The sequence below is a fragment of the Chionomys nivalis genome, chromosome 12, assembly GCF_950005125.1.
Source record: "Chionomys nivalis chromosome 12, mChiNiv1.1, whole genome shotgun sequence".
Lineage (NCBI taxonomy): Eukaryota > Metazoa > Chordata > Mammalia > Rodentia > Cricetidae > Chionomys > Chionomys nivalis.
In genome coordinates this window covers 15,763,323-15,775,667 of record NC_080097.1, presented here as the reverse complement: position 1 = coordinate 15,775,667, position 12,345 = coordinate 15,763,323, and the positions used below count along the sequence as shown (strand labels likewise).

Below are 12,345 nucleotides of genomic sequence, written 5' to 3'. Positions count from 1 at the left end.
TTCTACTAAAATGACGTGGTTCTTACTGTCAGAGAACTTTAACTTTCCCTAAAGGGAAGGTGGGCATGGTGATTATAATGTAATGATATAAAAACTACATAGTTGACTTTCCTGGTGATTTTGAGAAGGAAGCCACTATTTCTTGAGCACTAACATGATGTATGTCCACGACTGGAGAAGGGTTGGGTGTTGTAATGCTATTTGATGAAAGGGCCACTTGGAGGCCTTTAGTTCTTGAATGCCATTAGTACCAGCATAAAGAGTCCAAGGATGTTCTTGTCCTCTTTCCCACATGAAGACACAACAAAAAGACAGCTATTTATGAATAGAGAATGGACCAGCATCGAAGCCTGAGCTTGCCCGCACCTTGGTGTTGTACTTCCCAGGCTCCACAACTGTAAGAAATAAATGTTTATGATTTTTAAATCATACAGTATATAGGCATTTTGTTATAACTGCCCCAAAGTCCAAGATAAACATTTTCTTAAATAACCATGATACTTAGTAGTATCAGGGCTATGCGTTTTTCTTTCCATTTACTCAACCAACATGTATTAAAACCAGGACACAGTTAAAATTCTATAAATGTAGTAAATATAAAACTGTAGTTTTGTTCAAACAGAAGAAAGTCATGAAACAATTATACAAAATATAAATTTAGTTGTGCTATGAGTCAAGAAGGCAAAGTCAAGACTGTTGATAGATCAGCAGAAGCGCCTAGTCAATGGCAGGGATTGACAGAATATATATTCTCCATAGTTCAAAGCTGCTCCTCTAAAATTAAATAAAAAGAAAACATTAACTATTTCTTGTTCGGCTATAGTGTTGAGCTTGCTGGGATACCCAACTGGTGGGTTAAAGGCACCCACTGCCCACTACATAGCAAACAGCTGCTCTCCCAACAGAATGCACTCAGAAGGGAACTGCTAAGGAGGAAAAAAGACTCCTTTTCTGAACACCCACTTAGAAACAATGGATTTCTTACACGTCAGTGTGGGTGATTGAGCCCTGGGAGAATCCACGTGCTCAAGAGGACACTGATGTTCAAGTCAAGGATGGAAAAATGTCCAGTGCACTTCAAGATTAGATGTCATAGAGGATCAAGGACAGAACAGAAAGATAAGCAAGAAAAACAAATGATAACTCAGACTCTGATTTCACATGAAATGAACGTAAACACTCAAGTTCCCCTTGTTTTCCATATGGAGAGTCAGTCACAGACTATGTGAAGACCTCTGTCTCAGTATGCTTATATTTGGAAACAAGGTCTTCAAGAGGTAATAACATTAAATTGGGACACAAGGGTGAAGCCTAAGCCTATAGAATAGTGTTCTTAAAAGAGAAGAGAGATTAAACAAAACAAAACCCTTGCGTTGTCCCCTATTTACTATTTGAAGCAATGGTAAGAAGGTTGCTGTCAGTAAGTCAGAAAGAGCCACACGAGAAACGAACCTGCCAAACCTTGTTCTCAACCTTCAGCCCCTGTGAAACAATAAATCTATTATTTAAGTCAAACTGTGTATGCATTTTGTTCTGGAAGCCCGAGGTGACTAATACACCTTCCTAATTCTTTTCTACTCAGGTGTCTAAAGTGCATTCTTCTGGGTGACTTAGAGAATAGTCTGCTCAAACTGAGGGCTGTATCAGAGAATAATATCATGTTACTGTGTAAGAATTATTCCTTTACACTTGACTACTAGACAAGGCACTTCCTATGCAGAGAAGGAAATGAATGGGTGACTTTTGTATGTTTGTATTTACTTTTAAATTCTTGGAATTTCATATTCTTTTCTACATAAACATAAGTACTCTGTCATGAACCATATCTGGGCATTTTCAGCTGTGATCAGCCTGTCCCTGAATCCCTCCAGGGTTTACTGATGCAGAGTAAACAAGGCTATAAATCACATACAATGCATTTAATACCTCAATGCTTTGCAAATTGATCTGGAATAGGGGTCAGCTCAAATCAGTGTCCAAATGAAACTATTCCCTTCCCACGGAGAGAAGGCATGCACGTTAGAGACTGCAAATGCTACAGGAAGGCTAGATTCAGATGTGGGACTGCTTGTTTACAAGTGGATGGAGGCCAGTTTTCCTCAGGTGAGATTCTCCAGTTATTTATTTGGTAGAAGCCATGGATATTTAAAAGCATACATTTTTGTGGCTGGCATTAAACTTGAAATCTGGTGGGCAACTTTTCAAGAAATAAAAGCTACAAACAAAATAGCTTCCATTCAGCACGCTGTGGGAAACGACTAATGGATAAGCATTACTGTGACTGGCAGGGCGCGCTGCCAATAACAGGGATTCGAGCCCACATAAAAGCAAGACTTTCTCAGGTTATTTCACTAATTTGTCAGTAAGACATTATCTGACAAGAAGGAAGAGCAGGGCTTAGAGAGCACGAGAGAAGGGAACATCTAAGAGTAAAAGTTCTACCTTTGTCAGCACTGGTTGTGTAATCAGGATTTACTTCCACCATTTCCTAAACCATATTGCATCCAACAAGAGCTATTTCTTCTCTGGTAGGGTATACGTCCATCATTTACTTTTGTCTTCTTACAATAAGTAAATAAGTCTAGTGGTCAGAAGCAAAGAAATGGTGGCATCCTGACATACATCCTGCAAAGAGACTGCACACCTTGGCATCCATACTGCCTTCTCATTTGCCTGTTTCCTCCTGTGGATGGGTAGGTTGGGGAGTGAGGACTCCAAAAGTTCTCATCTCTTTTCCATCTTCCCCTTAACTCCTAGTTCTTCCTTACCGCTTTGAATAGACAAATCAAAACGCTAAGCAGGTCAAAACTTAGGACTTCTAACAGGGTGAAGTCTCCAGCATCATAAAAGAAGGAGTCAATTCACTTCATTACAGTTTCAAATTTGTAGTTCAGACACTCCACTTTATTTCCTGCAACTGCGAAGTGCTCAGATTCTGAGGTGGTACACCTGAGTTCAAATGCTACGGCTACCTCTCCCTACTGAGCAGATCAGATAACAAGGGAGTTACCCCTCTGCCGCCACCTCTCACTTATCACCTATGCCACAGCTTTTTGATTCAGGTAGAGAGTGCCTTACATGGACAATCAACCGTTATCAAGATTATATAGTCAGAAAACAGCTAAAGGGGACTGTTTTAAGATTAATATTCATTAGTACTACTAAATAGTTAGATGTAAAACCAAGTAAAGCTTCATTTGTCTTGGGGAATATAAAACAATATTCTTGTACATCTTATACATTCTTATACATCTTATACATTCATTTTAGAATGAAATCCTTTCCTCTCAATTAGCCTCAACTAAAGCTAAGACTTGAACTTGACACTCAGAAACATTCAACTTTTCTAAATGATGAGTCAAACAGAAAGGACAAGACATTACAGAGTCAGCTAAAAGCACTGGCAAGCAGAGACTTTGCTCTGTGAGATACCTACTTTTGGGGAGATCTGTTGTCAACTTCAGCCTTCAGTCGTAAATTCTCCCTCAGCAGGCCACCATTTTCCAACTTCAATTTTTTATTTGCCTGAAAGAAGAGTTAAAAATAATTAAACATAAGCTAACACAAAAGTACCTTGTAAAAATGATGACATGAGCCATCTGTATTCTTACAGCAATATCAGCAAACTGAATACTAGACACAGTCCTCAGAAACGTAAAATCACCAGTGGGAATAACTTGAAACTGCGAATACAACTAGGTATTTAAAATCTACATTCCCCTAGCACTTTCTAAATCCTATGCTCAGGGAAATGAAGTTGTGTTAGCTAGCTCAAAGCTACTAAGGGACCACACTAATAGTAAATATGTTTCTTTTTTCATTTTACCATAATTGAATATTCTAAACAAGACAAGATTACATCATACACAGGGATTTACAAACTAATGCTAAAGAGTTAATTCTTAAACCATGAGACTAGTTTCTTTGTTACTATTTAACACTTCTCTAGTGATAAATCTAACCCAAGTAATCTACTGACTTTCTTTCTTTAACAGATCTTTCTTATTCTGTCTTTCAACCCGATATCCTTAAAATTTGGGCAATATTTCCTAGTAAATTCCACCAATTGTATCTTGACATACATATGGAAGAAAAAAGTCCTTTAAGAATGACTTTTTTTTTTCTTTGTTTGTTTAATACCTAAAACTTACTAAAATCATGCAGTAGCTCATCTGGAATGCATAGGCTGACACAAAAGAAAAGAAGGAAGCCAGAAGTTCAGTATCACAAGAGCTTAAAAAAGATAAAATAAAATAAAATTCATGCTCTTATGTTGTAGAATATTATTTTAAAATGTGTTACATTTGTTTATGCTGTGGAACATTTGTTTAATGATGCAAAGATACAACGCATTCTTTCATGTTGCATTTGTTTAACTCTGTGAAGCTGTGATTCTTTGCCTGTCTAAGCCACCTGATGGTCTAATAAAGAGCTGAATGGCCAATAGTGAGGCAAGAGCAAGAATATGTGGGGATGCAGACAGAGAGAATAAATAGAAGGAGAAGAAGGAGGAATAGGACAGGGAGACACCAGGGGCCAGGCACCCAGCCACACAGCCAGCGACAGATGGGATAATTTAAGATAAGAAAAGCTGGCTAAAAACAAGCCAACGTAAGCCCTGCATTTAAAACTAAGAATAAGCCTCCATGTGTGATTTATTTGGGAGCTAGGTGGCGGGCTCCCGGAAAAGACCAAAGACCAAAAGAGTCAAATGAGTAAAACAAACAAACCACACTCTTAGACTTTAGAATTTTCTTAAAAGCCACTTTATTTAAATTTTTGTTACTGCATTTGTGTGCCACTGAGAAGATTAAATTCTATACGTTAGTCACCAAACTTACTAACCCAGCCAAGAAAATGCTATGGCTAGAACATTTATACTCATATTTAACAAACCATAGAATTACTGTCAGGGAAAAAGAAAGGGAAACCTAAGAATTTTGAAAACCTATAATAAAAACATTGGTCAGAGTTTCTGACTAACTTCCAGAACGTATTACTTACCTACTTTAATACAATTGTATCTCAACGATAACAAGTAAGGGAGGTGTAGAATACTCACTTGAAGCCTATACCCCTACTCAAACGTTACCAAGTTCATTTTAGGCTCTGAGCACTTGCTCACCTTCTTCAGGGATGCACACAAACCAGGATGCTGGAGGGTTAATTCTTTAAGTGACTGATAGACACCACCATTATTACCCCCTGAAGATACAGGAAAGCCATTTACTTCCTCATACACCAACAATGAATTAAGCTTTCAAGCACAGCACCGTAAAGGGAGGCACTTAGTGAATATTTTTTGATGATGACAAGAAGCTTAAATTAGAACTCACCTGACTTCCTTTCCTACCCCACCCCCTAATATTGGGATCATATTATGTTTCAAAATCCCTCACCAGCCCTGTGGCTTTTTAATACTTCTCGTTATAGGCTGGATAGCTCCTAACTATTAAAAGGACCTAAAGGTTATAAACAGTAGAGTTCTGCCTACTTACAGTACCTGGGGATATCAAAGACTTTGATTATTATGCACTCTCAACTCTGACTGCGAGTGACAAGGTCTCATGTTTCCAAATTCACGGATACAGGCAGCATCAGACATCCATTTGCTCAAACCAAGTCATACTCCATCGAATCATTTTTTTCAGCATCTGACTGAGATTATTATTTGTACTTCATATTTGCATTTTGTCTCTGTAGTCCACGTTTCTTACTCATTTGTAATTTATTACCTAATATTTTCACTGGGTACCCCAAACAGGTTTAGTGAATATCCCAAATAATTCTGATAACACAGTAATTCTGACAACATGTTCATTTACTAATTCTGATAACGTGTTACTAAAGTAACATGTTTATACACTAAGGCTGGCTGCAGTACACAGTACACACTTCCCTCATAAAGATGCAGGGAGGTATGGATGCAGCTCTTCTTTCTGAAAGCAGTCTCCATATTCCTTTCTCACTGGCCTTTTATGAATCGCACCGCATTCGTTTTGTATATGGAGACTAATCTGAAAATGTTTCTCTACTACCTCGCTGAAGATATGAGAGCTGACATGCAGTGGCTCTTCTATAAAATACCATAGGAGTCCATTAATGATTTCGTGGCTCGGGACGCAATAATTCAGAACAAGAACAGCATTTTAAAGGAATGCAGATAGGTTAAAAGGGCAGTTGTAGAAACGAGTGCTATAAAATCACACCATTTACCACTACTGTACTGCAGGGCAGATAATCCTGAAGTCAAGCTAAAGGCTGCTCTCTGTTCCAGAAAGCAACAGAATACCTGTCACTGTGCTAGTGTCAATGGCACACATCTTTACCTCCTTTCTAGACTTAAAAAATCCCTAGTTTGCTTCCCCACCCTCAACTAATGTCCTCTGTATCTTGTGGGATGGACAGACAGCCCATGTGCCCCATTACTCTCCTGCGGAAGTGGTCTAAAGCAGGTGCTCACGGCTTTCTCTGGAGCTAATCAGTAAACTAATTCCAGAATGTACTTACATTCAGCTTTCAACATCAGAGAATGGCAGTGCTAAGAAGGACCTGGTTAACATCTTTTGTTCAGCTGGGTGCAGGGAGACACACCAGCAATCCTAACACTAGGAGTCTGAAGCAGCAGGGCGGTTAATGTGAAGCCAGCCTGGGCTGCATAGCAAGTTCAGGCAATCTTTGACTAGTGAGCTCTTGCCTCAAAAAACAAGCCAATAAATGTTTCTTCGCTAAGCCAGGAGATGGGATATGCTTGTTTCAATGCCCACAAAGCAGTCACTGCTGTAAGCTTAAAAACTTAAGGCAAACCAAAGAGAGGGGGACAGAAACGCATCCTTTCAACTGAAGCACGCCCATAGACAAGCACTACAGGTCTCCAGTTACAGCCACACATGGAGCCACACCTCATTCAGGCTTTAGTCCTGCTCTCCCACATTAGCTATGGTGAGTCAAGGATATGGCTATGTATATTTGTGAAAGTACGTAAACTATTGTAGAACTTCAAAAACAACAAACACAGATGTTCGCATGACTACAACTTACCTCTTTTAACTTATCCACATCATCTTTCACTTTTTCGTAGATTTCATTGGCTGTTCTGAGTTTTTTCTTCCATTCCACTACTGTTTCTGGGTCAGTTTTACTTTGATTATCTGCTGCTGGATGTTTGTCTTCGTTTTGGCTGCCCTGCATCAAGGTTAAAGGGTCCAGAATAGTCTTGATCTGTGACTCCAAGCTCAGATTTTTACTTTTAAGTTCTTCTACTTCTTTCTGCAAACAATCTATTTCATCCTGAAAGAGTACGGAATTCAACGATCAGATATGAACTAATGCTTGTATATGCTAAGCCAGAGCCAATGTGTTCTTGAATATTATACTCAAATTTTCATACATACATGGACCCTTTATATATCAGAACAGTTTTATAAGGAAACAGTTTAAATTCTCAAAGTATTTTGTCTCTCATAAAAATTGATACCAGCTACTTACATTTGATCAAAGACAGCTCTGGTTTTATAAATGTCAACTCTTTGATTTTGTTTAAAATATCATCAAGAAATTAAGAAAAAACATGAATTTCAACAACAAAGTAGATTCCTATTCAGACGGAAAATTTGAGGCATCTTAATTGCTTTACAGAGAGAAATTTAAAAGCTATTGTTCAAAATAGCCAAAATTTTGTTTATATTTTTATTTCTATATCTAAAGTAGGAATGAAATCTTTCCACTTTGCATCCCAGATCAATCCCAGCAGTGGCTCTTCAACCGTTACTCAGAGCCATTCCAAATATCTGCTTCTCTGCTCTGGAACTACTGTTGTTCTTGAATGTGAGGGCAAACATTTGGGGGTAGATTCTTCTGTGTAGTGCTGGGAGGCTCTGCTGGTCAGAGGTTGCAGACTACCACAGCCTGGCAGCTTTCTCTAAGCATGGCAACAGAGAGGACTCCCTCCCTCAGCAAGCGTCCTGCCCTCTATTATTCTTACCTGAAGGACTTTTTTAGGCCCAGGATGTCTGACCTACCTTAATGGCGACCCCTGAGACAGTTCCTGCAAATGCTATTCCCCTGCTGTTCACAAGGCAATTAGGCAAATGCTCTAGTCATTTCCATAGGACCCTACTGCCACATAGGAAGTCTTATGATAGAAGCATGCCACCTAACGCAAACTAGGATCTGTCCCCAGGCTCCCGAGTCCTATATATTCCTTCTACCATGGACTAAAGTTGAGCTGACTCACCTAAGTCTGTCTCCTGGAGGGCTGTCCCTGTCCCTGGCATACCCATGGTCATCCCAACCCTGTTCTCCACTCGTCCTAGCCCTGTTCCCCATTTCTGCTCCCTCTACTCTCATGGACCAATGTAGCCACAGTGTAATACCATTTATTCTGCTATAATGGGCATAAAATCTTAATTACATGAGGCTGTTAAAAGCTCTAACAGAAAATAAACTCCAAATGTCAGTGCTTGTCTGAATGTCCCTCCCAATCTCCTGCAGAAATGCAGCTGCCATTGTGACAACATTACAAGGGGGAACATCGAGGGGTGATTAGGTCATCAGGCCCTCATGAATGGGTTAAGGCTGATATCTAGGTTATCAGTGAATGGGTTCCTGGACTTAAAAAGAGAAAGAGAGAGGAAAGGGGGGGGGGGAGAGAGAGAGAGAGAGAGAGAGAGAGAGAGAGAGCGCTCTGCTCGCCCTGGCACTCTTTCTTATTCTTTTTCTCCATCATCATGTATGCCTTAACTTTAGCTTGTAGAAACATAAGCCAGTTTAAAGAGTTCTGATTTTAAAGCAAGAGAAAATAGACTTAAGTCAATGACCTCTCTAATTAATATCTATGACATTTATTAATTATGGAAGAGTGCCTTTTAGATTTGTTCCAGTACTATTTACTAGTAAATCATACATTTAACAGTATTCTACAAGAAGTTGCATCCTTCCCCAGCCACTTTTTGTTAGTTTGTTTGGAGACAAGGTCTCTGTATCAAGGGTTCTGAGCCTGGGGCTGAGCAGCCCTTCACAGGTGTCAGGTACCAGACATCCTGCATGCAAGGTATCTACATGACAATTCCTAACAGCAGCAAACTGCAGTCATGCTGTAGCAATAAAATAATTTTATGGTTGGGGTCCCCACAACATGAGGAACTGTAAGAGAGGGCCACAGCATTAGGAAGGTTAAGAATCATCACTCTTTTAAGTCCTGGCTGTCCTGAACTCACTCTGCAGACTAGGCAGATCTCGATAGCGCAGAGATCTGCCTGCCTCTGTCTACCAAGAGCGGGAATTAAAGGGATGTGCCACCATACCCAGCATAAGAAACTGCAATCTTTAAGTAAATAATACAATGAGTAAACAAGCATTCATTGAAATACTCACAAATGGGGAAAATGTCGGAATGAACATTTATTCCATCACTTATGTTCCAGTGTATTAAAATGTTTGAGGCAGGTCAGATAGTTTCCATGTGCAGAGTCTAATTTAAAGATACCTTCCTATCATACTATATTTACACAGCAGTATAAATATTTGTCGCATACCAATCAGCCATTCTGTCTTTCTTCAAATTGACCAAGCCTAAATTAGGGGATAAAGACCCTTCAGAGTCTTAAAAAATACCCAGCCCTCGAGAAAGACTAAATTTTCAGCTTCACAAGCCCCCTCTGCTTGCAGAGGATTTTTCTTTGTGTATCTGCTGCACATGTCTTTCCTTACTCCCCACAAGAAGCCTTTCTCCAACTGCTAAGAAAAAAGGGGGGGATATGAAACTATGAAACTAGATCAAATATAATATATACATGCATATACATATATATGTATATTATAAAATCTCCATTCCTCTTTTAATGAAGATAAAATGACAACAGATCTTAATGTCTACTATCAAAAGTATATTGAATTCACTTGTAAAAATTCCACCTTGATGGTAAACCAGTCTGCTCATTTACCTTTAGATGAAGATTAGAAATAACACTTCACACTGATGCTAATATATCAGTTTACTTAAGCATAATGTTTACATGTGGACCAGAATTCAGCATGTTTATAATCGTCAGTGATTCTACAGACAGTAACAAATTAATTGAGTTCCCTAAGTGGGCTTCTTTAATCACTCACTTTTTTTTTAAAATGGAACAAATATAAAATAAACAGAAAAGGTACAAATTAGCAAACACACACACATACACACTTTTAAAAAAGAAGAGGCTGGAGAGAGACCTGACTCAGCAGCTAAGAGGACTGCTGCTCTTCTCCAGGACCTGGGCTTGATTCCCAGCACACACCTGGCAGAACCAGGTGATCCAACCCCTTCTCCTGGCCGCAGACACCCGGCACTCAAGTGGTGCATAGGAATACATGCAAACAAAACACATACATAAAATAAAAATCTCAAATTAAAAAATAATTTTAAAGAAGGAAAAGAAAAAAGGAAAATGTTTCCATTTCTTCCTATTCTATGAAATCTTAGTCATCCGTCCTTTACTTAAATAAAAGCATTTCTCTATTTAAAACAGAAAAGGAAGAACTTATCACATATGTTTAGACTGGCACTCAAGGTTTCAGACTAGGCACGGAGGTGAACGTGTGTCATCTCGAGGGTTACAAGACTCTCTGAAGACAAACACTCCCCCCACACCAAAAAAGACCCGAGGGAAAATACAAAGAGCAAGGCTTCATAGGATGCAGGTCTCAGACATGTGGGGCTATGATCGGTTTCCCTTAAGTCCACTGCTGGAGTCGCATTAAAGCAGTGTTAGATACCTCATACTCTTTGTGGAGGAGCTCAAGTCTCGTTCTCCGAAGGTGCTTCCTGACCATAGGGCTCAGCATAGGTTCACTTTCACCTGTTCCTCCTGGAAAGAAAAAACATCCTTATTTTTGTTTGGTTTCAGCAAAATGAAAATGAACCCTTTTTTTTTTTCATATTGCATTATATAATGTAGTGGTATTTCATTTGTATTTTTAATAAAGCTTGTTTGATGGTCAGCAAAGTTAAACAGACACACTGGCCAGCCTTACAGACCAGGCAGCAATGACACACACTTTTAATCCCAGTAGCCACACTAGCTTGCCACAGAAACCAGGCAGTAGTGGTGCATGCCCTTAATCCCAGAACTAGAGAGGAAAATAAGACTGGAGGAGACAGCCCTGAGTCTCAGTCTCATTCTGAGGTTTCCTGAAGGTAGGATCACCATTTTCGGACTGAGGTCGAGGTAAGAGACAGTGGCTGGTTGCTTTGTTTTTCTGGTCTTCAGATTGAACCCCAATATCTGTCTCTGAATTTTTATTAATCGCACTTCAACATAACTTTCCCGAAACAAAATTTGGATATGCAGATTGGAGACTCTGGTCCAGTCAAAGATAATGTGAAATTAATTAAGGTTAAAAAAAGAAAATTAGTGCCACATTAGGAGGGGCAAGAGGAGTGTCAAACAGGGGCTAGGAAAGTAACACATTCAGAGAGACTACTGGTGTTTTATTTTTACTCTAGGGGTAAATTGTTCCTCTTCTTTAGTAAACTGAAATGTGCTTCACATTATCCTCAACAGCACCAGAGTCTCCAATCTGACTAAATTTTGTCTCACCTCTATACAGGCTACATACCACAACTCAGCCAACATTCCTAAAGCACACTTTGAGGCTCAAAACCTAAAAATCACCTACCTCATCAAGAATTTCTCAGACTTACTCACCTTCTTTCCAACAGCCTCTAGCCTTTTATTTTCCCTTCTTAGCACCTGTGACTTTAAATATTAGTATTTCTATCCACATGCAGTCTTCTAATGTAAGCTGCATTTGGCTTGAGGGTCCTTTGTACTACATAAACTATATAAAATTGCCAATAAACCCAATATAATGTTGATCTGTAACAATGAAGACTTCATATCACTATTCCCCAAACAAACACTGTTTATAAATTATCTTAAATCTATCTTACGCACATAAAAAAATAAGCCCTCACCAATAATCTCTCTGCAAGGATTTTCTGGAGTGATAGGAACTCTGCAAGCCGGACACTGGCTGTTATTCTTCAACCACAAGTCAATGCAAATGGAACAAAACACATGGTTGTTGGTGCATACAACAGGTTGACGGACCTTTGAAAAAAAGAAACATTACTTTTAGTACAGAGCAAATTTTATAACTGGATTCCCAATGTGATATGTTTAGAGCAAACAAATTGTTCCTTTCAAGTACGCTGAGCAGGGGGATAGAGAGTACACAGGATGGTAAAACATGCTTCTTTTGACCACATGGTTTCTCATATGACAGACGCTAGCTGACAGCGCTGCTCATGGAGACCAAGCAACTTCACTCTGAGATGCTTATTATGTATCGAACATTCAT

At 39.2% G+C, this 12,345-nt stretch overlaps 1 protein-coding gene across 1 annotated transcript in view; it reads right to left on the bottom strand.

The window, feature by feature from the left end:
• The window catches only part of Obi1 (ORC ubiquitin ligase 1), a 44,540-nt gene that overhangs the window by 16,128 nt on the left and 16,067 nt on the right, over nucleotides 1–12,345 (bottom strand). The window contains exons 2-5 of the mRNA XM_057786883.1: nucleotides 11,960–12,095; nucleotides 10,759–10,850; nucleotides 7,042–7,290; nucleotides 3,437–3,525 (exon numbers count right to left, since the gene is read on the bottom strand). Of these exons, the coding sequence (XP_057642866.1) occupies nucleotides 3,437–3,525; nucleotides 7,042–7,290; nucleotides 10,759–10,850; nucleotides 11,960–12,095 (566 nt within the window). The remainder of the gene's footprint in view (nucleotides 1–3,436; nucleotides 3,526–7,041; nucleotides 7,291–10,758; nucleotides 10,851–11,959; nucleotides 12,096–12,345) is intronic.